This window comes from Setaria viridis, chromosome 5 (genome assembly GCF_005286985.2).
Source record: "Setaria viridis chromosome 5, Setaria_viridis_v4.0, whole genome shotgun sequence".
Lineage (NCBI taxonomy): Eukaryota > Viridiplantae > Streptophyta > Magnoliopsida > Poales > Poaceae > Setaria > Setaria viridis.
In genome coordinates this window covers 42687705-42713629 of record NC_048267.2, presented here as the reverse complement: position 1 = coordinate 42713629, position 25925 = coordinate 42687705, and the positions used below count along the sequence as shown (strand labels likewise).

Here is a 25925-nt window from a genome sequence, read left to right as displayed (position 1 = left end):
CTGATAGCAACGTCGTCATGATTCGTGCGAGCGACGGCGATCGGCGCGCGAGATCATGCCTGCTGGTACGTGTCCGCATGTCGGCCGGCGGCCGGGCCACCGGAATTATCCCTGCAGGTAAGCTATAAAAACCAGGAGGGAGTACAACCACCCACCTGATGTTTTTCACCTCTCATGATGATTTCACCGCGTCCTTGTCGTTGGCTTTCTTTCTGTTCTGTTCTACACCCCCCGGCTCGGCGGCTCGCAAGGTGACTGTGCCCAACGCGTGGCGCGCAGTGAATTAATTCGCGGGGGGTCGGTCGTCAGTTCTGATGATCCCCTGTCCGATCGCAGCCGCACGCACGTTGGTGAAATGGTGAGTGCGTGACGTGACGCGAGGCGACGACGGCGGGTAGGGGCCTTCGTGTAGGCAGCAGCTAGAGGGTTAGGGCATCTCCAATGCATGGAACTGGCCCCGGTTCCAAAGGGGTGTTTGATCCTTAAGGTAAAGTCTAGACTATGTCATATCAACTAATTAGGAGGACTAAACAATAATAAAACTAATTACATGAATGGAGGCTAATTCGCGAGACAAATTTATTAAGCATGATTAATTCATGATTAGCACATGTTTAATGTATGACTAATTAGGTTTAATAGATTCATCTTGCAAATTAGCCTCCATATGTACAATTGGTTTTGTAATTATTCTATATTTAATACTCCTAATTAGTATCTAAACATTCAATGTGATAGGAATTTTAGTCCGGACGAAAGAACCAAACACCCCTTAAGTCTTGATTTGTGCTGTTGTAAACCGTCAACTGTTTGGAACCACCATCCATGGGACCCACGAGAGGAAAAAAAATCCCATCTTCCCAACCTCTTCCTTCTCAGTCACTTCCATGGCAGGAGAGGTGTGGAGGGTGGGAGGGAGAAATCAGTTTTTTATAGGACCGACCCTGCAATGTTTAGAACCAGCTCCTAAATATTATAGGACTGGGGTTCTGATAATATTGAAGAGGCCCTTAGCCCCCCTTGGACGAAGCGCTGCAGGCTGCGCTTGGCTGGTGGCTGCTCCGATCCATCCTCCATGGAGCGTTGCTGTTGTCCGATCCGTCCACGGGAGCCAGGCGCAGCCAAGTCAAATCACCAGTCGTCGCCGCGTTGCAGGATCGAGCCAGCAGTCGACGGGGGCGGAGACAACGGGGGAGGAGACGAGCGAGCAAGCGTGCGTGGCCACAGTGACGAAACTGGCGACGATGGTCCGCGGCAGGCAGGCGTCGTGCGAGACAAGGCTGGATGCGAGAATCCAACGGCGGGAGGCGGCGATCGATCGAGCGCGGCAAAAGGGATGTTCGCGCCGGCCGTTGGCGCGCATTAACTCGGCGCGCCGGCCGCGCGGCGGATCAGCGTCCAGCCGCAGGGGCCCGGGCAGACGACGACAGCCGCGGCTGCGCGCTAGAACTAGCGAGCGAGGAGACGTGTGAGGAAGGCGCCCGGGCGCAGGCACAGGCGCGGCAGCGGCAGACCCGGCAGACGCCAGGCCTCGTGGCCGACGCCGCGCGCCGCAGGAGGGGCGCAGCGCAGGCGAAGCATTCGCATTAACGCGCGCCCCGGCGGCCTGGGGCGCCGATGCGATGGGATATCTCCTCTCCCTTCTCGCCGCGCCTGCGCCCGGCAGGGCTGCGCGTACGCCCGCACAGTGCTGCGCTGGTCACTGCTGCCACCGTCGATCGCCATCATTGCCGCCGGCCCCCTCCCTCCGATCGCGCCCCCGGCCGCGCCATCATTGCGATCGCCGCCTCCCTCTTGCGATCTTGTTGTTCCGTCCATTCCTCCTCCTGCCCGCATCCACGATCCATCGCCGAGTCTTGAATGAATGCGAGTAGGAAGGAGAGGACCGAGGGCTCGTACCACGCGCCCCCGGGCAACAGTGCGGGTCAGTGCCAGTGCACGCATCGCCTCGTCTGCATGACTGCCCTTGCGCTCTGCTGCCTGCGTGCCATGCCTGCATCATTCTCGTGCGTGCGTCTCCCTGTCCGTGCAAAACTTGCCGGGGTCTCCATCTCGCCTTCGCCTGCCATGTTCCTAGCTATTCGATTGGAGTAGTGGTGATGTTACACCACACTTACTGCAATATGTTCAAATGGATTTGTTGAAAAATGTTTGCAAATCAAATAATCATAAAATAAAATTCAAATAGAGGGGGGGGGGGGGGGGGGGGGGGGGGGGGGGGGGGGGGGGGGCGTTGTGTACCGTGCTTGGGCCTGCATTCTGCGAGGGGCTAGACAATGCGGCTGCACGGCGCGACTGTGCGGTGCATTGCCCGTATGCTAGGCCGGCCGCTGCTGGCTTTGAATGCAGGGATGTGCATTGAATATCTCCTGCAGGACGACATTTTTTGGCGGCCTGCCGCCCCTGCGCACCTCCTCACATTCATTGATGATGATGGCAATATGGCATTGCCATCGCCATGCCATCCAGTACTCTCCCTGTCTCTCGGTTCCCTTTGCTGTGTGCTGGCACAGTGTCACTGCCTGGAAAATGCCTTCTGCCGTGTCAAACAGTGCCCCCAAATGCCTTCAGACTTCAGAGAGAGAGAGAGCAGGGGGGGGGGGGGGGGGGGGGGAGGGAGGGAGGGAGGGAGGGAGGGAGAGAGAGAGAGAGAGAGAGAGAGAGAGAGAGAGAGAGAGAGAGAGAGAGAGAGAGAGAGAGTCTCCTACTCTCCTTCAACATCAGCAGGAAGCCCATCAGGCAAACAGAATGCATGCCGCATGCATGCGCCGGGCCAATGCCTCGAAGCAGTGCAAGAACACGAACAGGACGCCAAGGCCAGCTTCGTGTAACGTATCGTCGCCCTGCACAGACGCAAGCGCAACTATTCGTGCATTTACGCGTGGAATAGAGCAAGCGCGCAGCGCTCCATCGCAGGCTCTACCTCTCCCTGATTGGATTTTGTTTTAAAAAAAAAATGGAATCTCCTAGGGCTCTGGTTTCTTTATCTTTTGCGAATCCAGGGTGAAATGTCATGTCTGATTCGATGGCAGTTGGGCTGCAAATGCTCTGCGTGCTAGTATCCTACTAGCTAGCCCTGCCGACCAGGATCCCTAAACCTACCAGTTAAAGCCTGAGGGCTGCGTGATCTTTTTTGGGTTCACCACGGGAAGATGGCAATCTGGATTGACCAGTACCGCATCAGGATGTGATATTTTGATGGCTCTCGGTCGAGGTGCCATAGTATCCGGGGGGCGCTTCCCATCCATGCCATTGCCACTGCATGCCCGTCTGCTATCCCTAGCTAGTAGCTCTGGACCTCTACTACCTATATAAGCACCTGCACGGCTGCACGCTCGCTGAACGCACGCAAGTAGCCAAGTGGCACGGCGCTAGTTGCAACCAAGAAAACAACAGGGAAAGGAGATTCAGATTCAGAGACATGGCCAGGGCAGACTTTATATAATAGTCTCCTGCCATTTTGGCCTCTCTCGCAAGCAAAACCAGGGCGAGGGAGAGGGAGGAGGTGCAGGATGCAGCCAGCGCATAAATGCCTGCCGAGGTCGAGTCTTGCAGTGAGGATCTCCATGCGATGATACAGTATATTTCCAGCCCTGACATGCCTAGCTAGCCTCTCTAGCTAGGACATTAGCATGCCTTGTTCAATCAGACCTATCAACTCTCATCACAAAGTCAAAGCAAGGATACGCAGCAGTACCAAATAGATACACCCATCAGGTCTCAATGTCAACTTCAGTAGTGTTGTAGAGCCAATCTAGCAGTACATGGAGTAGAAACTAGCAAGAGGAAGGGGGAGCTAGCCGTCCGTCCGAGTGGTAAAAGCCCGGAACAAGCTAAGCACGCGTGTTTCTTCTACTACACCAACAGAGACACTTTGTGGATGCCTGCATGAAATGTTGGATCATCTTGTGGGATGGATGGAGAGGGAGGCGGTGACTGACAAACAAGCAATTAAACAACATAAGCATGCACTCTTCATGTAAAATCGACTGAGAACACTGACCCTCCGTCCTAACGATGGAAATCTAAGATAATCGTCGCACTCCACTTAGTCTTAATTCAGCACTTCATGGATTTTTTTTCCTTTCATTTCTTCACGTCACTAATAACCTGAAAAATACAATTTTGCAAATATCAATCGGTTGGTAACCGAAAGAAAATGGTAATATGGTCGTGAAATGGAGTATTCTTGCTGGCATGCAAACATGATTGCTACACACCAAACAAACCGTAAAAAGTAGTAACTGCTATTTAATTAAATACATGGTACATTTTCATCTTATGAATAGACAAAAAGAATACTGCTATTATAATACGGTGTGCGTTCATTAGGGCATGAAATATCAGTTCTTTCCTAGAGATATTCAGTAGCTATTCATGATCCCTGGCAAACTCTAGCTGTATTACTTCACAGAGAACACCCGTGCGTGCTCTTCTTGGTACCAATGGCTTTTGTCAGAAAACTTTCTACACTGCCATGCAAGCTGATTTGTTCTCGAAAGCAATATTTTTTTAAAACGTTTTTTTTTAAACGAAAGTTCTCGAAAGAAATACTTTCTGACCCTTCTGCTTCAACTAATAAAACAAGCTGTTTAGGTCAACACAAACCTAGGAGAGATTTGTTGGCCACACAAAGTGTGCTGTGCATGGGCACAGGTACCAGACCTTAAGAGCAAAACAGTATGCATGACAAAACAGATTCTTGATTCCGTTGATGAGAATAGCTCAACCTATCTCACTGCTACACATGCAACTAGCCACCGATAATGCATTAATCCAAAAAGTTGCGCAATAATGTTTATTTGTTTGCACAAGAGCGCTCCAATTAGCATCAAAGCATGCACTAAGCTATATTAAGCTACTCCTCATTAGCCATGCATCTTATATCTAGCAAACTAACGAACTAACCGCACTCCACCAAACTCGCGAATTACTCGGACGGCAGCAGAAGAAAAAATGGATAAGAACACGGAGCAGGCATGCCAAACCTGACACGATGGATCCGCGCCCTACTGCCCGGCGCTGGGCTTCTCGTCGCCGCCGGCGGTGCCGGACTTCAAGAACGGGCTGATGCCGAGCGTCCCGAGGCCAGAGACAGGCCCACCGGCGCCGCCCATCGCCGTCGAGTACCCGAACTCGTACCCGCCGTTGATCCCCAGCCTCGCGATGGGCTCGCCGTCGTAGCTCCTGGACAGCATCTGCGCGTTGGCGAACTGCTCCTGCCCGAACACGGCGGGGGAGCCTCCGATGGAGCCGAGCGCCGCCGAGTGGCCAATGTTGATGAAGTTGTGAGCGCCGTTGGGCATCGCGTTGCCGATGAACTCTGCCATGCCTTGCGGCCCGCCGTTCGACCCCGTCGACGCAGAAGCCGCCGCCGCCGCCGCCTGAAAGGAAGAAGAAGTCTCTAGTTAATACATGCGTTAGCTACTCAACAACGATCGAGTGGTAGTACGGAGGAGTGAAATGATCACCTGGTACTTGGAGAGCTCGTACTTGGCGCGGGCGAGGTCCTGCTGGAGCTGGCGGAGGTTGTGCTGGAGGATGGAGATGACGCCGACGCAGCCGTAGACGGGGTCTCGGAGGCGCATGTCGGCCTCGTAGGCGAGCGAGTTCACGGCGTCCTCGCGCTGGAAGGGGTGGAGCTCGTTTAGCAGCTTGGTCACGTTGCTCGCGCCGAAGACGCGGTGCACGTGCACGAACTTCTGCGGGTTGTCCGGCGGGAAGTAGGGCGCGAACACGCAGTCCGGCTGGCACTTGCGGCGGAGGAACTTGCACGCCGCGCACGGCGACCCCGTGCCGCACACCGCGGCGGCGGCGGCCGACGACGAGGACGACGCCACGGTGATCACCGAGCCCGATGGCGCCGGCACAGACGACGCCATCCGTCTGCTGCCCTGGCCCCTGGCGGAAGGATCACGAGCTTTGTTGTTAGACTCTTCTTGCGGCGTTCTTTTGGAAGCTGCTGGAAATCAGAAGGGGAGAGAATAGGAAATCCCGCTGGCCCTCCTCTTAATTTTGTTGCCAAAAATGAAGAACACTGCCTCAAATACATTGGAAAGTATACAAAAATGTTCATGCGTTGGCACCCCTCGATCTAAAAGAAGGAAGCGAACCCATACATACATGGGCAAAAAATCACATCACCGCCAGGGTGCAAAAATTCCAAGTTATAGTAGGCAAAGCACATGTCAGATCCGAATACAGAATAGCATCCGATCATTAGGGTTTGAGACGTTCGGTTTCGAACAGCAGGAAGGGAAGGGAATGGGAGAGCACACCTGGGGGAGTCGCTGGTGAAGAAGCGCCCGACGAAACCTGGCCAAACGGCGGCGCCGCTCCCCCTGTTCGTCGCCTCTCTGTGGGAAAGAGAGAGGCCGAAAGATTGGGGTGTGTGCGTGCGTCAGTATGCGGGCGGGTGGGAAGGCGTGGCGGAGAAATAAAAAGGAGGTGTCGAAGTGGAAACGCAACGGCGACGCGCTCGGGTCGTCCCGAAGAGCAGCGCAGGACTGGGTTTTATCGATGAAAGACTTGGTAGGGTACCGATCTATTTACTGAAGTAAATTTGTATGGTTATATTACTTTGGTTTAACAAGTTCCAAACGTACAAACAGATGCACCAAGTTAACAAATGTACAGTGGCATGTACGCCGGCGAACATATCTTCCCACGGTGATTTTGAAATATTTATGAGTCAGAAATGAAAGTGTTTCACAACTGATTTCTTGAGATCAATCTATTATTTATTAAAAATTGCCATCACATAGTAGGAGAAGAAGGATAATAAGGCAGTAGGCTCATAAACATCCATCCAGCTTTGATGCAACTTTGCTCCATCTAATGCTGCTTAATATTTATATTTGCATATGATGAAAACTACTCTATAGTGCCAAGTCAAGAATTGTTTGTTTGTTACATCTTTTGTTTTGATAGCAGTGGAGCATTTGAAACTTAGGTTTCTTTTGCGAGATGACAAATGCTTGTGTACCCATAATGAGGAAAAACTTGTTAATTAAACTAACATCTCCACATGTGCTTTCTCTTGGATCAATGGCTGCCCTGTTATTTGAACCAACAAGAAAAGGAGTGTTACTTCGCGTATGAGAGAAATGACATTAAGTGCAACTCTATGGTGAGAGAATTGGTGAAAAGGAGTGGGTAAAAGAAAGGAAGATGCTATCGGATCCGCTGCTAGCTGTGGATGGCTGCGTAGGTTTTTTTGCGTTCCTTTTCGCTATCTGTACACCAGTCCATGCTGATTATTGTAAATTCAAAATTAAATAATATAAAAATTAGTAGTATGATTTCAAAATGAAATGGGAGGCAAATAGTTAAATAAAGAGTCAATACAAGTCTTTTTGAACTCTTTTTGAAGATAATGTAGTAAATCATCAGTTGGACAAATACTATGGAGTGGAAGGAGTGCTGTTTTTTTTTAAAGTATAAGTCATGATGGAATTACAGAAGGGTTTGACTATGTTTTGGATGGGAGCAAATAAAAGATGAAATATATTTTTGAACCATGCCTCTTTTATGGTGGGAGGGGGTGGAGATGGCATTCCTTTTAGTAAAACCACGCGTCGTTCACCTAGCTCGTTAGGATAAAGTGTGTGTGTTTGTGTATTTTACGGTACACGATACTATTTTATACTATGTTTGAAAAGGACTCGTATGTAAGGATCTGACGGTTGAGATTAATTGTATACTACTAAAACCTTAAGCTGTAGTATAGGTAGTATGCATGAGTAGTAAATGTGGTATAGGGTATGATGGGAAAGATGTGAAGTGGCATTATATATGTTGTTCTAATTACGCCACTTCCTACTGCCACCTGCCGTCGCCGCCTCCGGCGATGACAACACCGAGGCGGACGGTGCCAGCAGCGCGCTCGGGAGCAGCACAACGAGGCAGAGCAGCGAGAGCGGGAGGAGGAGGCGCTTCCTCTTGCGTCGGTGCCACCGCGTCTCCATCACCCCGCGGCCGTCCTTGCTTCCCGAACAAATAGAGGCTTCGTCGCGCGCGTCTAGATCTGTCTATGTATACTGCAGCAAATCTATCAACTACTGCAAGATCGTGACTTGAAATCCTGAATAATTCTGCTAATTACAATTTTACTGATACCAAAAAACAGTCTATACTCTATACTACCCCTGATAGTATCGTGCACCGTGAAAGAGCTCATATATTAACTGTTCAATTTACATAGTGGGTGGTGAAGCAATGCCAATTGAGATAAACATCTTGAGCTCACATCATTCATCATCTCTAGAATCCATGGAGCAGAGATGATGGAAGTTGCAGGAGTGCAGGGTTGGCATAAAAAGAACGAAGGATCATGCTCGTCCTGGATGAAATATACAAAATCCTTCCGTTTCATACGATAACGTCAGAAAGTGGGGCCACCGACCTTATGCCAGCAGGCCAATCAGAGGAGCCCCAGGGCGGGCTAAACACACCCCAAGTATGGCTTTGAATGCAGCATGTACCAGTAGAGAAGGATGCAATGCGGCATGATTGAGAGGGAGGGAGGCAGCGCCCCCGGCCGGCGTCCCTTTCCAACCCCACCTCGGCAGGACCCCGGCCTTCAATACCGTGATGGCCACAACTCATGCGTCGACAAACCGGGCACTCATCATGACAAGCCCGCTTGCAGCCCGTACGAATGATTAGGAGAATTTCGAGTCACCCGCTCATTCCATTCATTTAACCCTGCCCCATCGATGCGATGGATGGCAGCAGGTGCCGATCGAGATCGAGTACTCTCTATACTCCTCCGAGGTGGCGTTTGGTTCCCTTTGCTTATTTTTAGCACGTGTCACATCGAATGTTTAGATACTAATTAAGGATATCAAACGTAGACTATTTACAAAACCCATTACATAAGTGGAGGCTAAACGGCGAGACGAATCTATTAAGCCTAATTAATCCATCATTAGCAAATGTTTACTGTAGCAACATATTGTCAAATCATGAACTAATTAGGTTTAATAGATTCGTCTCGCCGTTTAGCCTCCACTTATGTAATCGGTTTTGTAAATAGTCTACATTTAATACTCCTAATTAGTATATAAACATTCGATGTGACGGGTGTTTAAATTTAAGTCAGTGAACCAGGCCTGAGTCGCGTTGCAACCGCGCGCTCCGTCCTCGAGATCAGCTCGTAATTCCGGAGCCGGGCGGCTGTGGCAGGAGAGAGAGAGATGGAGAGAGTCGTCGTCAACAAATGGATGGAGTCGACAGGTTGCGCTACCTGCTTGCAGAGGGGGAGGGCTGGACCGCGGCAGGTGGCCGGCTGCCATTTCTAGCTCGGCCATTAATTCCGGCCGGCGGTTTTTCACATGAGGTTTTGATCGACCGGCGCGGCCGGCGTGTGGTACCGCCGCGGCGGCGCCCATGTTGGTTGCTGCTGGGCGTGATGTGATGATGGTGGCGCAATCTACGTGCTCCGGTCTTATCCGCTGTCAATGTAATCCGCCGTCGTTCGATCGATCGTCGTCACGGTGCATGTGCTGGCTTGGAACAAAATTTCAGTTTCAGGTTCAGCTTCAGTTACAGTGTCTCGATGCGCACAGGTCGTGACACTGATGACGACCGATGATGCAGCTAACACTTGCAGGCAAAACAAAACCATGCGCTCGCGGGGTGGTGGGGCGCGCGGCGTGGGCGTGGGGCTCGTGTCGGGCGGCCGCCGCGCCCGCGCGCGCGGGGTTGTCGCGGGCACAGGCGGTACGGCGGCGCAGAAAAGCAATGGGCGCGGGGCGAAAGAGCGTGCGGGAGCGGGGAGGCGGCGGGCGAGGATGCATGGTGCCGATCGAGCCGCCGATCAGAGGCCGAGGAAAGTCGCGTGTCCCGTCCGAGGTGACCCCGTCAACGTCGGGAGCTCGGGAAGAGGGGGCGCGGAGTTACGCGCGACACTGATCCTCCCATCTGCCGGCCTGCGCGGAGGAAATGCGCCCCGATCGAGCCAGGGGCGGCAGCGACGACGACCACCACTATCCCTTTCTTTCCCTCGTCACCCTGGGGATCCGTGCGGCATCCACTGTGCTCGGCCCTGTGCACGCATCGCGTACCGCCTCTCGCTCTGCGTTCGACTAGCGAGCGCGTACACGAGCGCCTTGTGCGGCTGACCGAGCAGCCGCACGCCCATGCGTGCCCCAATGCAACAGGAGAGAAGAAGATCAGGAACGAACGACGACAAAGGCCGTGCGTTTTGAATGTTTTGATGGCGAGAGATGAGAGAGGGAGGGACTGTGAGAGCAGATCATCAGCGGGGGGAGAGAATATGGGCAGCACGCACGCAGCAGAGCCGGCGGGGGCCCAGCGTCAGATGGGCGCGCGCGCGTAGTACGTGGTTCGTACGGGCCGGGCCAGGCAAGGCCAGGGGGACAAAACGGGGGTAAGGCAGCAGGGGCAGGGTGTGGGTGTGGGACGGGGAGGATACGGATACACAATTCGGAGGAGAGGAGAATGACGAGGGAGTTATTGCTCCCCCGGTGGTTCTGCCTACTCCGCTGCCGCTACCCGCCGTGGTCTGGCCTCACCCCCTCACCCCTTCGCCCTGCGTCGTCGTCCTCGGCTCAGCAGTCAGCAGCAGCTGCAGCCTGCAGCGCCCCCTTGGGAGTGGAGATCAGAGTGAATGCGCGGCATGTAGAGGCGAGCCGTCCCATCCCGCTCTCTCGGGCTCTCGGCCTCCGCCGGACCCCATCCATGTCAGCGTGTCTGCATTCCTGCAGTGCGAACGCCGCTGCACTGCACTGCCCCCGTACTTCCAGTTCCCCCGGGGGCTGTGGCTGGCATTCCCTCAATCCCTCGCCTCCCCCACTGCTGAACCCGAAAGGCCCGGTCCGTCTTTCCCAAACCGCCGTCCTGCATGCGCGCGCGCGCACTCACTGGCATGCACTCGGTCGCCGCTGCCCCGCGGTGACAGTCCGAGCTCGTCACCGGCGTGCAACGGTGCCGGCCGGCGCGAGAGGCCAGATGAATGAATGCCAAGCGATCAAGCTGCAATTGCCGACGACGTCGTGCAGCGGTCGATGGGCGCGTAAATACGCGTCTGCTAGCAGTGCAGGAAGCGCAGCGATGCGCGTACCATAGGGCTGCATGCTGACTGGAAGTGACAAGTCCTCCGAATTTGGAGCAGGGCAGCGGCAGCACGCGAGACCGAATGAATGAATGAACGGACGAACGAAACGAATGAATGTGTCATCTGTCATGTGCTGTGTCGTCATTGTGCGCGCGCGTGCCTGCAGCAGGGAGGGTCGGAGGGAGCCCCCAGCGGCTAGCGAGGAGTAAATGCGTGCGCGGCGAGGGCGCCTCGGAGTGCACGTTGACACTCTCCCCAGTCTCCCTCGGCTCTAGCTGCGGCCGCCGGCCGGGCGCTCCTGTTGGGAGAATTGTTGGAGCCGGCGGGCCGGCCGGCAGGGAGGGTTGACCGGCTCGTCCGTCCGTCCACGATGAGTAGTAGCCGGATATTAATTCTTCGCCTTCTCGTCTTGTTGCGTGCGGCTGGCCTGTGCAGCTGCTTGCACGAGCACGAGTGGCATAGTAGCTTGATGCATGATCTGCTGGTAGCTCCCACCAGCAGCGAGCTTTGAGTGACTGCGGTTCGCTCCGAGTGCTCTCCATCGATCGCCCGCCGTCGGGTCACTGTTCTCCTCTGTGGACGACGTGTCACCGGTGTCAGCAGGGAGCTAGAGCCTAGAGCTAGCCGGCCTCTTCTCCAAGGCATACTCCCTCGTCGTGGCGCGGATGAGTCCATGCGCATGAACGAAAAGAAAAGGATCGGTCGATGCATGCTTCCATTTGCGTGCGTCGTGACGGCAACGAGATGGTTCGGGTGGAAACGTAAACCCTTCACGTACGGTGCCCCGTCATGTGCGGTGATCGCGCACGAGGTGGTTTATCACCCAAGGAGGAGGGAGACGTGGGGATTTGGAAGATGGCGGGGCTGCAGCGGATTCAACCGATCCATTCGCCGAACCGACGAGACGGGGACGCCGCCGCCGGTGCTCTCTCTCTGCCGGCAGTGCTGAGAGTGGGCTTCGCCATTTAAAGTTCGAAGCGAACCAGCCCACCACAAAGACACAGCTTCAGCCCGGACCCAGCCCATCATCTGATTTGGGCCGCACATGTTTATCCTGGGCTGGTCGAGGTACATCGCAAGACGTGCTGGGCTGATTTTTCACCTGTATTTATCCAAATTCCCTTTTCCTTCCATAGAACCGTCCATTATTACAAGTTTCAACATTCAGCTTTAGTTGATATGATAATGGATTGCGATAAAGCTTCGCATTGCAAATGAAGGGAAAGAACTGAGCGCAGAGTCTATCGATTGAAATCCTTCCATGGCTGGCGGAGATTTTCATGATTGCCTTCTCCAATTTACGGCACATACCATGCCCACATGATTACTCGAACTTGGCTCGGGATGCCATCCAGGTCCCAAACTTCCAAAATGCACGTCTAAATCTCCAAACTTGCTAATTCGTTCACGTGAGGTCCAAATTGTGTTAGTTAAGTTAAAACGTCCATTTATAATCTCGAAGCGTATTAGTTTAGACGGGTAGGCCGTAATGGATCACGATTCACCATCTCAAAAATCGCAGTTCAATGTAAACACGAGTCAGTGTGCGAAAACGGACAATAACGATGGTTTCAAACCTCATGGCCTAGCAGCAACATATATAGCAATATCGAGTCAACAAAACTTGTATGGCAAATATATAACAAGTCTCTCCAGATTAGATCGAGTTGTGATTTACTAAGAAAAAATACTTTTACGTGCCAGCTAACAATTAAACTGCCTAACGCGTGCATGGTTATTGCCTTGTGTTTTCTTGATCTCCACTCCGTTGCGCCTTCAAACGAGCCCCGATCCTACAGCTTGCTTAGGCTACACTAGCTAGACGATATCTCCAACAAAATTTTTTCCCTGCCTGGCTCCCCCGCTCACCGTGGATTGGCGCTGAAATTCCCCGGATATCGCAGGGGCGCGCGTATCTGTTTAAACGGGGGGGAGGCGGGGCGCGTAACGGATCACCCTGATTTCCTTCCCGAATCCGCACGCGCTCCAGCTAGCAGTCGGTCGCTGCGTGGAGTCACTCGACTTGCTTGGCGCGCAATCCCACCCCCGGACGCGCGCGCGCAACCTATCCATCTCTCCGGTGCCTCCGCTATTTAAGCCCACTGCCCACCCACAAGCGGAAGCCCAGCACACGCCGATCACCGAGAGCCCTACTACTCGATCGATCATCTCCACTAAACCCTAGACCCCCCCCCCCCCCCCCCCCCCCCCCAAAAAAAAAAAATCCCAATGGACTCCTCCTCCTCCCGCCGCCGCCCCCTGCGTGATCTGGATGGCGGCGGCGACGACGATGACCTCGAGGAGGGCGAGTACGTCCCCGGCGGCCGCGACGAGTCCTCCGACACCGACGGCGACGACGACGGCTACCGGCTCCAGCGCCGTCTGGAGGGCCAGCTCGGCCGCGGCGTGAGCTGGATGGAAGTCGCCATGGCGTCGGGCCGGCCGGTCGGGGTGCCGCGGCCACTCGTCGCGCGTTCGTCGTGCGAATCTGACGGGACGATCAGCGACGACGGCAGCAACCCCAGCGCGGACTCGTCTGCTGTGGTCAGCAGCGCCGAAGCGCCGGCGCGGAGGTTTGCGTGCCACGTCTGCGGCAGGGGGTTCAACAGCCTGAAGGCTGTGGACGGCCACATGAGGGTCCACGGCAACGTGCGCATGGCGGAAGCGGCGGTGGTCGGCGGCGGCTGGGCCGCCACCGGGAAGCGAGGTTGGACGGGGGGTAAACCTTCAGTCGCAGCAGTCTGTCTGAACTCTGAATCCACGGACGACCACTCCACGGCCGTTGTGGTGGCGCAGCCGATACCCATGGCGATCGCAGTGACCAGCAGTCCGTCGTCGACTCCCGTTCTGTCGTCCACTAGAACCAATCTATCCGGTGAGGAGAGCAGCAGCAGCGCCACCGCGCAGCCGATGGACTATGAGGCGCCGGCCGTGGCGACGGTGGTGACAGGACCCAATAATCCTTCCACTGGGGCCGTCGTCCACCACCAGCAGGCTGCGCCGATTCCTGCAGCGGAGCAAGCTCGTCCAGTCCACCAGCCGGCAGTGCCGCCGCCGCAAGCTCGTCCAGTCCACCAGCCGGCCGTGCCGCTGCCGCCGGCAAGCCTCGCTCAACCGCGACGTGTGTACAGCTGCAAGCTGTGCGGGAAGTCGTACTCGTCGCACCAGGGCCTGGGCGGCCACGCGGCCGGGCACAGGAACAGGCAGAAGGAAGCGGAGGCCGCGGCGGCGGCAGCGGAGATGATGATGGGTCTGGGCCAGGACGGCGCCGCGTTCCGCCGCGGCCGCAGGGCGGAGGAGCCGCACGAGTGCCAGAAGTGCCACAAGGTGTTCGCCACGGGGGTGGCGCTCGGAGGCCACATGAGGATGCACTACACCGGCCCGCCGATCGTGCACAAGAGGAACAAGAGGAGGTGCCCCGCGCCGCCGCCGGCACCGGCCGTTAGCGAGGCCGACCTCAGGCTTGCGCTGTCGACCGTAACGGAAGAGCGGCGGCCGTCGCCGTCACCGGCCGTGGCTGCTGGCAGGGTGCGTCTCTTTGGCATTGACATCGGCCCGCAGGTACAAGCGCCGCCGTCAAAGGAAGAGGAACAGGGCTCGTCGTCGTCTGAAGGCGAGAAGCAGTAGGCGGCCACAGTGTGGAAGGATGTCGCGTTTGGGCTCTCCGTTTAAGGAAGGTTTATGTTTTGTTAGGATTTGTTTCTCCGAAATTAGGTTGCTCGATTAGTTTGTGATTCGGTACGGGAGAGCACCGATTTTGCATCGATACATTTCTCTGTTTTCCTGTATGTATACCAGATCCTCCATTCTAAATTATAGATCATTTTAGTTTTTTTAAATTTATAAATATTATTATGCATTTAGATATAGTGTATGTCTAGATGTATAATAATATCTATAAATTTAGAAAAGTCAAAACGACCTACAATTTAAAACGAAAGGAGTAAATGTAAGCTTGCGTTATAACTAGGATACCACATGTAAATTCTACGGTGGCGTTTTTTTCCATGAAAACTTTTATATTTCACGTAGTATTTATATTTTTCATGCTTCCTTTCATACAAGGCAAACATTTGAGCTGGAATAACGCTTGTTTGAAACTTAATGCTCAGCTTATTTATGCCTCTAAACACACGTTTCACTCATAATTTTTTAGCACCAGTTTGACCTTTGATCAATATAAAATTTTATTTTGATCATGTATTAATAATAATTGTGCTACTAGCGCTCAGACGTCTGATGGGAAATTTTCCATCTGATCCTCCGATAAAACATTAAAAAATTAACTAGTGCAACACTAGCAGACACTATTTACAACATGAAAAATAATGTGTAAAAATGACTACGTTATTTGACTCTGGATAGAAAATTCCATCCGCAATATATATCGAGCGTTCGATTTTTTTTAAGATTTTTTTAAGATTCCGGACGTATGTTCTGTAGCATTATTGTAATAATAATTCCTTTAACTTTTTTAGCATGGCTCATGCTGCCCACTTGCCTTTTGCTGAGCTTCTAGGGAAGATTTAAGTAGAAAACTTCTTCTATAATTGTAATTCAACATGAAAACTCACAGTAACGGACCATCTTTCAAACTCATGTATGTACGAGTTGATGAGAAAGAAATCGTACTGCCTTATTGTACGATCGATATGACAATAATACTGTTTACAGGACTCTTAAAAAACAGTGAATTTGGTATGACAATTTCTAGAAGGAAGGAAAACCGAATTTCACGAAATATTTAGTGTCCTCATTGTAACACTACTTTCTCTATCTTCACTATCACAACAAACAAACAACACCTCCCCAGCCTCCTGGGGCTCAGAGGTAATCCCCTTCTCTCAAATAACTAACTATGTTTGGCATTTGTTTTCTCTCTTTTTTTTTCACTCCTCAACCAAACAAACTCAACCCTCCACTCAAATAATCCACAACTTAATTCTCATCTCTCCCAAACAATCAACATCAGTGGCTACACTATACCGATCTACTCTATTTTCTCCGTATCTCTCAAATAATCAATTACTCCATCCGTTTCAAATTGTAGAACGTTTTAGTTTTTCTAAGTTTATAAATATTATTATGCATTTAGTTATATATTATATTTAGATACATAGTAAAAACTATGTATAAAAAATTAAAATAATCTGTAATTTGGAACGGAGTGTGACGCTTACCGCCCTGTAACCGGCTTAACAAACGCCACCACCAGTCTGGGCCGTGGGCCGCACGGCGTAACCCCACTCCTCTCCCAAACAATGAAAACAACCAACGAGATAACGTACCCCGTTCCGTTCACTTCGATGCTTCGGCGGACTTAACCGACTCACAAATCCGGCAGCAGCAGCAGGCCAGCAGCAGCCCTCCGCTCTGGATCCGATCCCCTGTGCCGCTCACACAAGGCTCCAATCATGCACCCAATACCACGGATCGACACGTGTCCCTCCCAGCTGTGCTTTACCGTTCTTCCCTGAAACCGTCGCCGCAAAGGATCCTCCTCCCAATCCCCCGCGCCACCCTCGCTGGACCGGTTCCAGGAGACACCTCTCGCTGAAGCGTGGGGCCGCACATGCCAGTCCGCTGTAGGATCGTCCCACCTGTCCTTTTCCTCTCCCTCCCAAACGCCTCGAAGCAGCAGCAGCAGCCATTTCTGCGGGGAGGGAGAGCTCGAGCTCTTGCAGCCGTAGAGCTAGCAGGTACGCGTGCTTCTGACTTCTGAGCTGGGGGGAGGGTTTACGGTTTAGGACTCAGGATTACGCGCACGAGCTGCGAATTCTCGGCTTCCCCCTCTTGCTTCCTCTTGGTTTCCTGGCTGTGCAGAGCCCAAGACCAAATCAGAATTCATGCTTGCAGAGTGAGAAATCAGCTTTCACGCCCTCCGGGGAGCACTTGGTGTTCATGGCGAGGACTTGTCTTTTTGTTAGGACTTAGGTTCTTGGTTGCTTCCTTGCAATAGTGTCATGGACAGCAATGGTTTGGGAGGAGGGTAGATGAGAAGTGCATAGACGATCCTTCGAACACCTGCAGAAACTGTACGGTTGTATGACTATAGAAGGACTTCTGACGATGCGAAGGCTGAAAGGATCTAGCTGACACAGAACTGATAGGTTTCCTCGTACTGCTAGTGAGACAGAAACGCACATGGGATCTTCAGAAAAAAGATACTATATATACTAGTGAAGTACTCATCAGTAAGCAAAAGCAAGTGCTTATGCTCTTAATTCTTTATGGCAGAGAAACAAAAATGGATGCAGATGGTAGCTCCAAGAGGAGTCGCCCAGTTCGTCGTGCCGTGAAGGTGGTTCACCAATTTTCTTCTCTCTACTTTTTTTTATACAGTTTTTCTTTTCTCTATGGTTCAGCGAATTGTAAAGAAGGTTATGTATTAACGTCTTTTTTGCATTTCTTTCCCTTAATCCCTTCAGAAGCTCAAGTTTAAACCGAAAGTGCCACCGCAGAAGCCAAAGAAATTGGCCACTGAAAAGTAATTTTTCTTTGTCTTTAGGTGTTGGCGTCATCTTTAAGGTATTTTTGCCTAGTGTGTTACAGTAACCTTAGCGCAACGTATTGTTCTGTTTCAGGCCACAACTGGAAGAACCAAAACCAATTGATGAACAGTTGATGAAGATACTGAGGGTAACTAATTATCCAATCGTCGCATCTTGATGTCAGATAATATTGTAGTTTGCTTAGGAGGAAAAGAAAAGGAGTAGCACACTCTTTCGATGGCTGAACTTATATCTGTTCTTTTCAGACTCGCCAGGTGCCTGCAAACAGTGTGCCAAATACAAAAGGTAATATACTGCCACACGGGCACTGAGATCCTACTGTCAGGCGTTTTTTTTTTAAGATTTTAGGAGCAACAGGTCAGGCCTTTCCATCAGATCTGAAATAATGCACATATAAGATCATGGGTTGTACTGTCATTGATTTAGTCAGTAACCTCAAAATAATCAGACTCAACACATATTATTTGTAGACGAGCGCTCAACACAGAAACCTCCCTCGACACCACCTTCTGCGGATGTTGTTAGCTTGTCACCAGCGCAATCAGGAGTGCAGAAACAAAATCAATCGGTGAGTGCCCCTAGAAGGCGAGAACTTCTCAGTTTCAGCCTTGTTGTACTAGAAAACATCCTGATTTTCTTGACAGACTTACTGACTAGTCTTGTGTACCTTTTGTTGATTTGTTTCCATGTCAAAAGAAACCACTACAAATCCCCAAATCCTTTCCTGTTACTGTTAATTCAGGTGAATGTGACGATTCATGAGTTCCATTCTTCTGAACAATACTTTCCAATAAGAATTTTCATGGGAATATTCAACTCTTGACAGGAACATTTGACAGTGAAGAGAGTAGTGATTTTGACGACAGCGACGACGATAATGGCAATGTTGAGTTGCAGGAGACTCAGCCAAGTTCAATTGAATGCGAAGCTTCAACATGTCCAGCAGAGGAGCTTCATTTGCTTGTATGAACCTTTGAGCTCTGCTAAATTGTATTCATAGTTTCTGAACTCTCACATGCTTCACTTGCAATTGTAGCAGCAAGAACATGATAGCAAAGAAAGAATGTTCCTCTTCAAGCTCCCAAAATCTCTTCCTTTGCCCAGAAGGTCATCCAATATAGTTGAAAGGAAAGGGAAGGCCGCTGGCAAAGAGGTGAAGGAAGGATCCAACCTTCAGCAGCTGCCTCAGGGTTATTTGGGCAAAATGCTGGTATACAAAAGCGGCAAGATCAAAATGAAGTTAGGAGATGTCATGTTTGATGTTAGTGCAACCTTCTCATCTTTCTGTTCAGAGCTTAGCAAGCTATCGCATGTATTTTATGCTTAATTTCTATCTCTGCAGGTGAACCCAGGAGCAGAGAGTAGGATGCCGCAACATGTAGTAGCTCTGAACACCCAAGAGAAACATTGTTGCTTGCTTGGGGAGATTGAGAATCGGCATGTCATTGTGACTCCGGACGTTGATTCTTTGCTGAATGACAAGTAGAGGTTAGGTTGTGATATATACATCAACTGTAGCAGCTTTGTTACATATGGTGTGTAGGCTTGTAGCTGTGAAGGGTTAGGTTGTGATCTGTACCAATCGTATTAATCTTGTCACTCGGTGTGTAGGATTTCAGTTGTGCATGATTATGTACGTTTTATTGTGATTGTACTGCATTAATCTTAGAACAGTTTCTTGCAGAGTCGCAGTTGATGAATGTTTGTTAGAATTTACATTTGACCTTAGTAGAATCGAAAGAAATAAAAATCAGACCATCTTATCTCATCTTACCATTCTTCTTCTATACTAAGCCTTCTGTTCGTACAGATACAGCTTTAAGGGTTCCCACAATGGTGCTCGTCATTTGAAGTGTGGTTCCAAATGAAAAGAAAACTAAACTCAAAATACTGAACTAAACTGTTGGATAGAACAAATAAAGAATGATTACATAAGGCTAGAGAAGAACTTAGCTAACCATTCCTTTCGAAGATCTGGGCTACGCACAAGGAAAATCTTCCCTTCAACCTCGTTCTTCAGAAAATACTCAAACGCAGTGATTGACATCCTGTCGTTATAACCGCAAGCTGTAACTGCTTTCCACAAGTCGTCAGCAAAGTCTCTGGGCTTTAAGCTTTTTATAGCATCTATTAACTCCCCAATCTTAAGAACTAAGTAGTGGATGTCCTCATTAGCTATCTTCTGCTCCATGGGATCTTCAGATACCTTAGTATCATCAGAGTGGGCATTCTGGCCCCTTTTCAACTGAATTCCATCTGCTGATGGATCATATTCATCCCTGAAGATGGAAGGAAGCTCATCATAATCCTCAATAGGCCTATTCAGCATCCCTGAATCCTTGGGGTGATCCTTCATTGCAAAAAAAAAAAGTTCAGCCATGACAGTTAATAGTGGCATTGTACTGCAAGGACCATAAAAGGTGACTTGACTTAAGTAGGATCTAAGGAAACTTAGAACTTGCAAATCTCAAACTAAAAGGGGACATCTTCCCATTACCATGGCATACTGCTGGTAGTCCGCTTCTCGCATGTTTATCATCCTAGTGGTATGATCCCATGACGCAGAACCAAGGGCCTTCATATTCTCTATCCTTTGCCATTTCTCCCTCAGAGCTGGTAACCTCCTCTGTACATCATCAACACTGCACTGCCGCTGAAACCGCTGAGAAACAGCCTCTGCAGCTTCTCGCAGGGTATCCTCCCTGAACAATGCATCTTTTCCCTTGGCACCTGAAGCCTGTTGCATCAAGTAATTGGTGAGGAACTTGTTCCTGTCTTTGCTCCACTTGAATCTCCTCGATGAAGTCAGGCTGCCGCTGACAATGCATTCTGCCTCATTTTCAATCACTTTTGGATCCACTGACCCTGTTCTCTTGCTTCCCTGCTGAAGGCATGTTCAGTGAGGCACTGAGGCTGATGAGAGTTCTTCTTACATCCAGTTACTAAGATGAATTATAAACTAAATTTTCCATTGGGCATTTCGATATCTATACTTAATTGTCTATCTTGTTTCAAAAGTTAATCTGACAATACAAGCACACGTGTTTACCTCTGTCAATCAAATTCCAATTGAACTGGCAGCTTTTCGTAAACTAGCATGTCAAGTTATCGGCGAATCATTTGTGCATAGATTTCACAGAGGATGTAACATTCTACTCGGAAGAAGCACACCCAAGACCCAGCAAAGAAGCGAAGACCACAGAGCAGTGCAAGAAATATAAAATTTTAAAAAATCAGTTAGTAGTACCCTTCTGAAAAGCGGCGGAGATGAAGAAGCGGTTGAGATGCGCCCGGCGGAGAACGGGGGCCGTGCATCGCCGGCGAGCCCAGGAGCGCCGCCACCGCGGCCGCGAGAGGCTGTTGGCGCAAACCGACCGAGTCAGAAATCAGCAACTCTTCTCTGCAACCGCAAGCAACGGGGACTCGGGGGAGGAAGGGGGAAGAGCGGGAGAAGCGCACCGATAAGTCGCCTGTGGAAGGGGATGCCGGCGGCGAAGGGCGGCGAGGAGGGGAGATTGAGGATGGAGTATATTCCCGTGCATCAGCCCGCTGGCTCTGCGCTGCGTCGTGGCTGTGGCTGAATGTCGGCGGGCTGGCGGCGAACAAATTGTTCAAGACTTCAAAAAGTGTCCCGTGGCCCCGTTGGGTTCGACGTGCGCTTGGGAATTTTTTTTTTCCAAAAAAAAGAAGCAAGCACACAATACAAAATATACAAATGCCTCCCCAGACTTCAGTTCAAGCATATATGCTGACACATTCACTTTTCAAATCTATAAAAATGCTTTAAATTTGAATATGCACACTTTGGCCGACTGATTCAAATATTGCAAGCCTGGATCAAATTCAGAGCTCATCTAGTGAAAGTAGATGTACCCGTATGCGTCCTCACAAAGAAACGATGTGCCGCTACGTCGTCATGTACCGAAGGTGGCTTCGGGCCTAGCGGTATGTATCTAAGTGTTGGACTGTTGGAGCATACGCACGCTTGAAGTGAGTTGATCAGTTGAAAGGATTATAAACTTGTGAAGGAAACAGAAATCTACTGGGAGTCTGGGACATCCCATCGCGATACAGCTCAAACTAATTTTTCAATAGTTTCCGGTCGCTTTAAACATGACTGCAAAAAGCAAAGCAAATCTGCAAGCAATCCAACCCAAAATTGCAAGTCAAGAAGGTAAATGGGTATATCCTTTTGCACTGTCAATTTGTTGTAACTCTAAATTTTCTCATCTAAGACCTCGACTTCTTCTTCCTGGATTTGTTGCTAGGCTTTGGCTGGTCAGTGTTTGCTGCCGGAGTCTTTGATGAACTGGAGGTTTGGCTTCCTTTCGAGGAACCACCAGCATTGGTAGCTGCTGTCTCTCTAGTCACAGCTCCTTGAGCACCTCTGACCTGAGCCCTCTTGTCCTTCCTCTTTGGACGGTAACTGGATCGCTCTCTCCTGGGCAGCCATCTCTCAGGATCTGGTGGCGGGCCAGGATTTGCTGGATCAAAGCCCTTCGGGTATCTAGGCTTCCGCTTCCTCTTCCTTGCCTTTTGCTTCTTCACTTCCTCTGGTGTGTCTACCTTCATGTCTTGGGGCCCTTCAACGTGCCTTGCGCCAGATGTCTTCTCCAAGCTCTCAACATTAACTCCTTTGAGGCCTGGCAATGGCTTAAGCTTCTTCTCGTATTGTTCAGCCTTCTCCAGGTTAGTGCGAGCTGCAGTCGCTACTAGCCCAGCCAAAGCTTCAATGCTTCCATGGCTCTTCACAAGTTCCTCATACAACAGACAAGCCTCTTCATCACGTCCATGACTGAGCTTAAACGCAGCAGCCTCCCTTGTGAACAAATCTAATTTGTTATCCTCGGTCATGGAATTCTTCCACCACTGGATAGCAGAATCAAGTACAGAAGCTGCAGCATTGGAGTCACCTAGGCGCTCTTTTAGAGCCACTAGTGTAGCAACTGTTGCAGGCATGTGCTGGATGTCAGGTATTTTGGACAGTGAGTCAGCAGCAAGCTGAAAATGGTTGGCGTTAGCAGCAATCTGAGCAAGTGCAAGGAGGACCCCTTTAGAATTCTCAGGATGCTTCTCAGCGTACTGGCTAAGAACTTCTTCAGCTTTTTGGATCTTTTTTTCTTTCACATGAACAGCAGCTTGAAGCAAAACTGGGAATACACTATCTTGAAACATTCCAAGCAGTCCACTGACCAACTCATGTGCCTACAAAAAGGATTAAGAACGGAAATGAGCAATCAAAGAGACTCACCATAGAAAGTGCCCACCAAACAAATGAAAAGGATACTGATGATAATAAGTTTCCAATGAGGTGATTATACAGATGCAAGGACTTGCATGCAAGGGTCATTTTTACAATCACACAAATTATACTGATCATGGTCAAAATGAATTGACAACACTATGTTCATTATACCAAAAAAAAATATAGCATGTGCAACTAAACTGCTGTTGGGATATCCTTGCTAAAGTGCCAGGGAAGAGGTTCAGGATGTGCATGTAACAAATCTAGTTTCGTAACAGACCTTTCCTCACACTAATTTGCAATCCAATACTCATTAGTCATGCAACTGCTAGGGTTAGAATTATGGGAAATTCTCACTGAAACTAATTTGCAATAGTTTAGTATGGTAGACATTCTGAGTGAAATAAGATTTAGAAATTTCATAATTATGGGAAAAGAAATTCAGACAACCGAATGATCTCATTACACCTGCTCACTAGAAACAAATGAAAATAGGTGATTTTTCTTCACAAAAGGAAAGGGGGAGATGAATCGACTTTGCAAAAACAAACCTGATCAATTTTATTTGCATGGAGGAGTAAAAGAACACGGGCAGAATACAGAGCTTCCTTTTGCCTTGGGTACAACTTGAAGTCAAGGCTTTCAATAAGTTGCAACTGGTTTGGAGCATTAGATTTTTCAATAAGCCGATCAAGCTTCTTCAAGCTATCTGCGGTATCTTTTGTACCTTTTAGTGAAATAAGGTTTGTTGTTGCCACAGCAAGTGATGATGAATCAGCAAGTGGTGAGGAATCGTCTGACTTCCCGTTTACCATATTAACATAGGTTTGCATAGCTTCTTGAGATTGTCCTTGTAGCTGAAAATACAATGAAGAAGACAAGTCAGAAGAATAATGGTTGGACTTTATGTAAGAAAACTTCTCCATAGTTACCTGCTGCACATAAGCAAGCTGAGCAGATACAGGAGCTAGTTCATATTCAATCGCGTTTTCATCAAAGTCTTCCACCATAAGCTCTTCTTTCCCAATTCTACAGTATAAAACAAAAACGATTATAATCCAGCTAATAGTTTACGCATAAAGACTGCCCATTCATATTGCATAATTGAGTTGAGAGGCATCTCAATATAAAGAATATCTGGGATCATGAAGAAGAAATATTTTAGCCTTTCCTTGCAAGAAATGAAAGCCTAATTTCTCTATGCAAACAAATATAATGAATTAAACTAGTTAACCATTGAAAAAATCAGATTTTTCTTAAATTATCAATCTGATAATATTAAAATGTTGTCGTAACGGATGGATTAGTTTAGCCAACTGAAGGAACACATTCATTTTAGCAATCACTGCACCAGGAAATTCACCTTTTAGCCAAGTCCAGCTGCTCCTTAGCTTCTGAATACTTCTTGTTTTCTATCAAGGAGCAAGCAGAATTGTATGCCAGCTCAAAGCTACGAGCATCCCTGAGTGCTCTTGTGGTAAGATCAACCTTTAGCGCCTTCATAGCTGCCTGTACCTCAGAAGCCCTCCCAGCAGCAACCAGAGCAGCAATGATATTTATCTTCAGATCCATTGAGTCAATCTTAAATTTTTTAAGCTTCTCATAGCTATTCATGCAATCATTCATTCTTCCTAGCCGGTACAAAATCTGGGATTCCAGCTGGAGAATAGCTGCAGTTTCTTCCTGACCTCTTAAAAGACTCAGTGCTTCTTCCAGTTTGTTTTGCCTGTAGTAGCAGTAGGCCTGAATATTAATAATAATAAAACTTAGTTTGATCACACAAATTGTTGTTTTAGTAACAAAAACAACGATACTCTAGCATCATATTGGCCAAAAATTAGTGCACAATTCTCCAGTGCAGCGTTTTAATTCAAACAACTAATTACAAAAAAGAAACAGCGCATAAGTAAGGAATCTCAATGAAAAGGCAAAGACCAGCTACCAGTTGTGTTTGACCAGCAGAACTATATCGAGATCATAGTTATACTAGGGAATATTGGAACAGCAAATGTAATCACTTGAGTTCAACCAGCAGGACTGTTGAATTCCTTCACAGTGAAGTCAAAGCGTCCCAACATAAAATGGAAGTTTCTTATCCATCAGCAGTTCTTGCCAATATGTCACAGATAACTATACATATGATTTTGCCTTCCTTCCCACCCCTCAATACAGTTCTCCCAACATATGAATCATAGGTTTTGGTAGAGCATGGGATGCAACAATTACGCCGAACCACATGACCACAATAGGAAAAATCACTATGCAAAGTAGCCAGCATCAGCAGTTTGCAATATAATAATCAGCACTAAACTACATTGGGAGAAGCTCACCAAGTGAACACTTCCGTTCCAATTACTCAAATCAACAAATTCATGTTATCCTAGGACATACACACAAACAGATCTGACCACACCTGTATCCTAACCACGGCCCAGTGAGCCAAGCAGTGATCACAAACAAGGCAACAGAGAGATCAACGGGGGACAAAGAGTTAAAGGCGATCACCTTGTAGTAGCTGAGGTCGATGGGGAGGCGCTCGGCGTCGCGAATCGCGGCGAGCGCCTTGTCGATCTGGTCGGCCTTGATGTGCGCCGCCACCTTGCATCGCACCGCGTCCTCGTCCCCCGGCGCCGCCTTGAGAACTGCGGAACCAGTCGGGGTCAGATCAAACGGGGCTATGCCGCTAGGGCGTGAGACGAACTCCCGAGACGCGCTGGGGGAGGAGTGCCTGACCTTGGTCGGCGACCTTGACGGCCTTGGCGAACTCGCCGGCCTGGATGTGGCGGTGGAGCGAGGTGAAGAGGTCCTCGACGGAGACCGCCTCCGCGGCGGCGGCCGCCGCCTTCGATTTGGGCGGCATCGGGAGGTGGATTAGCACGAGGGGAAGACACTGCTCGCGAGGGCAGCACGCGGTGCGAGAAAACGGGTTCGCCGCGCTGCCAATCTGTCAACGTTTTTCGTCTCTTCTCGAGAAAGCTGTATCGGAATTCCGTGCACCCTTTACTTTCGGGTATTTATTTTCCAGATACTTTTCTTTTGATGAGGAGCACTCGTGAAAATTCAAGAGAGTTTCAAACTCAAGACGTGA

The 25925-nt window shown here is 49.8% G+C and overlaps 5 protein-coding genes across 6 annotated transcripts; 2 read left to right on the top strand and 3 right to left on the bottom strand.

Moving 5' to 3' along the window:
* Nucleotides 1–3684: 3684 nt before the first annotated feature.
* Nucleotides 3685–6633, bottom strand: LOC117855185 (LOB domain-containing protein 6). The gene is made up of 4 exons (XM_034737482.2): nt 6279–6633; nt 5472–5901; nt 4989–5384; nt 3685–4110 (listed from the first exon to the last, which is right to left on the bottom strand). Exons 2-3 carry the CDS (start codon nt 5880–5882, stop codon nt 5010–5012), a joined length of 786 nt encoding a protein of 261 aa, XP_034593373.1. The 5' UTR covers nt 5883–5901; nt 6279–6633; the 3' UTR covers nt 3685–4110; nt 4989–5009.
* A 6874-nt stretch (nt 6634–13507) lies between these two features.
* Nucleotides 13508–14707, top strand: LOC117856560 (uncharacterized). Its single transcript, XM_034738901.1, has one exon. The coding sequence runs from the start codon at nt 13508–13510 to the stop codon at nt 14705–14707; it is 1200 nt and encodes a 399-aa protein (XP_034594792.1).
* Nucleotides 14708–16652: 1945 nt separating this feature from the next.
* On the top strand, nt 16653–19275 carry LOC117856685 (uncharacterized). Of its 2 annotated transcripts, none has more exons than XM_034739049.2 (10): nt 16653–16779; nt 17318–17381; nt 17509–17567; nt 17665–17719; nt 17838–17877; nt 18063–18160; nt 18289–18334; nt 18419–18555; nt 18632–18853; nt 18935–19275. In XM_034739049.2, the coding sequence occupies exons 2-10, from the start codon at nt 17328–17330 to the stop codon at nt 19076–19078; spliced, it is 855 nt and encodes a 284-aa protein (XP_034594940.1). In that variant the 5' UTR covers nt 16653–16779; nt 17318–17327; the 3' UTR covers nt 19079–19275. The 2 variants fall into 2 exon arrangements, with proteins under 2 accessions (XP_034594940.1, XP_034594939.1); XM_034739048.2 differs by having other exon boundaries at nt 16655–16779; nt 18629–18853.
* LOC117856686 (uncharacterized) lies at nt 18632–21521 on the bottom strand. Its single transcript, XM_072293860.1, has 4 exons — nt 21052–21521; nt 20840–20949; nt 20090–20473; nt 18632–19942 (listed from the first exon to the last, which is right to left on the bottom strand). The coding sequence occupies exons 3-4, from the start codon at nt 20336–20338 to the stop codon at nt 19520–19522; spliced, it is 672 nt and encodes a 223-aa protein (XP_072149961.1). The 5' UTR covers nt 20339–20473; nt 20840–20949; nt 21052–21521; the 3' UTR covers nt 18632–19519.
* A 140-nt stretch (nt 21522–21661) lies between these two features.
* Nucleotides 21662–25813, bottom strand: LOC117856684 (uncharacterized). The gene is made up of 6 exons (XM_034739047.2): nt 25571–25813; nt 25343–25479; nt 24201–24580; nt 23770–23866; nt 23389–23694; nt 21662–22797 (listed from the first exon to the last, which is right to left on the bottom strand). The coding sequence occupies exons 1-6, from the start codon at nt 25695–25697 to the stop codon at nt 21823–21825; spliced, it is 2022 nt and encodes a 673-aa protein (XP_034594938.1). The 5' UTR covers nt 25698–25813; the 3' UTR covers nt 21662–21822.
* Between the last annotated feature and the right edge of the window lie 112 nt (nt 25814–25925).

Coding starts and splice junctions, on each gene's coding strand:
- LOC117855185 (XM_034737482.2), bottom strand. CDS start 5,882: ATGGCGTCGTCTGTGCCGGCGCCATCGGGCTCGGTGATCACCGTGGCG. Junction 5,385..5,471: donor ACGAGCTCTCCAAGTACCAG/GTGATCATTTCA, acceptor TCTTCCTTTCAG/GCGGCGGCGGCGGCGGCTTC.
- LOC117856560 (XM_034738901.1), top strand. CDS start 13,508: ATGGCGTCGGGCCGGCCGGTCGGGGTGCCGCGGCCACTCGTCGCGCGT.
- LOC117856685 (XM_034739048.2), top strand. CDS start 17,328: ATGGATGCAGATGGTAGCTCCAAGAGGAGTCGCCCAGTTCGTCGTGCC. Junction 17,382..17,508: donor CAGTTCGTCGTGCCGTGAAG/GTGGTTCACCAA, acceptor TAATCCCTTCAG/AAGCTCAAGTTTAAACCGAA. Junction 18,335..18,418: donor TCCTGTTACTGTTAATTCAG/GTGAATGTGACG, acceptor AACTCTTGACAG/GAACATTTGACAGTGAAGAG.
- LOC117856686 (XM_072293860.1), bottom strand. CDS start 20,338: ATGCAACAGGCTTCAGGTGCCAAGGGAAAAGATGCATTGTTCAGGGAG. Junction 19,943..20,089: donor ACTACCAGCAGTATGCCATG/GTAATGGGAAGA, acceptor TTTGCAATGAAG/GATCACCCCAAGGATTCAGG.
- LOC117856684 (XM_034739047.2), bottom strand. CDS start 25,697: ATGCCGCCCAAATCGAAGGCGGCGGCCGCCGCCGCGGAGGCGGTCTCC. Junction 24,581..25,342: donor TCGACCTCAGCTACTACAAG/GTGATCGCCTTT, acceptor ATTAATATTCAG/GCCTACTGCTACTACAGGCA. Junction 23,867..24,200: donor CAGCTGGACTTGGCTAAAAG/GTGAATTTCCTG, acceptor TTTATACTGTAG/AATTGGGAAAGAAGAGCTTA.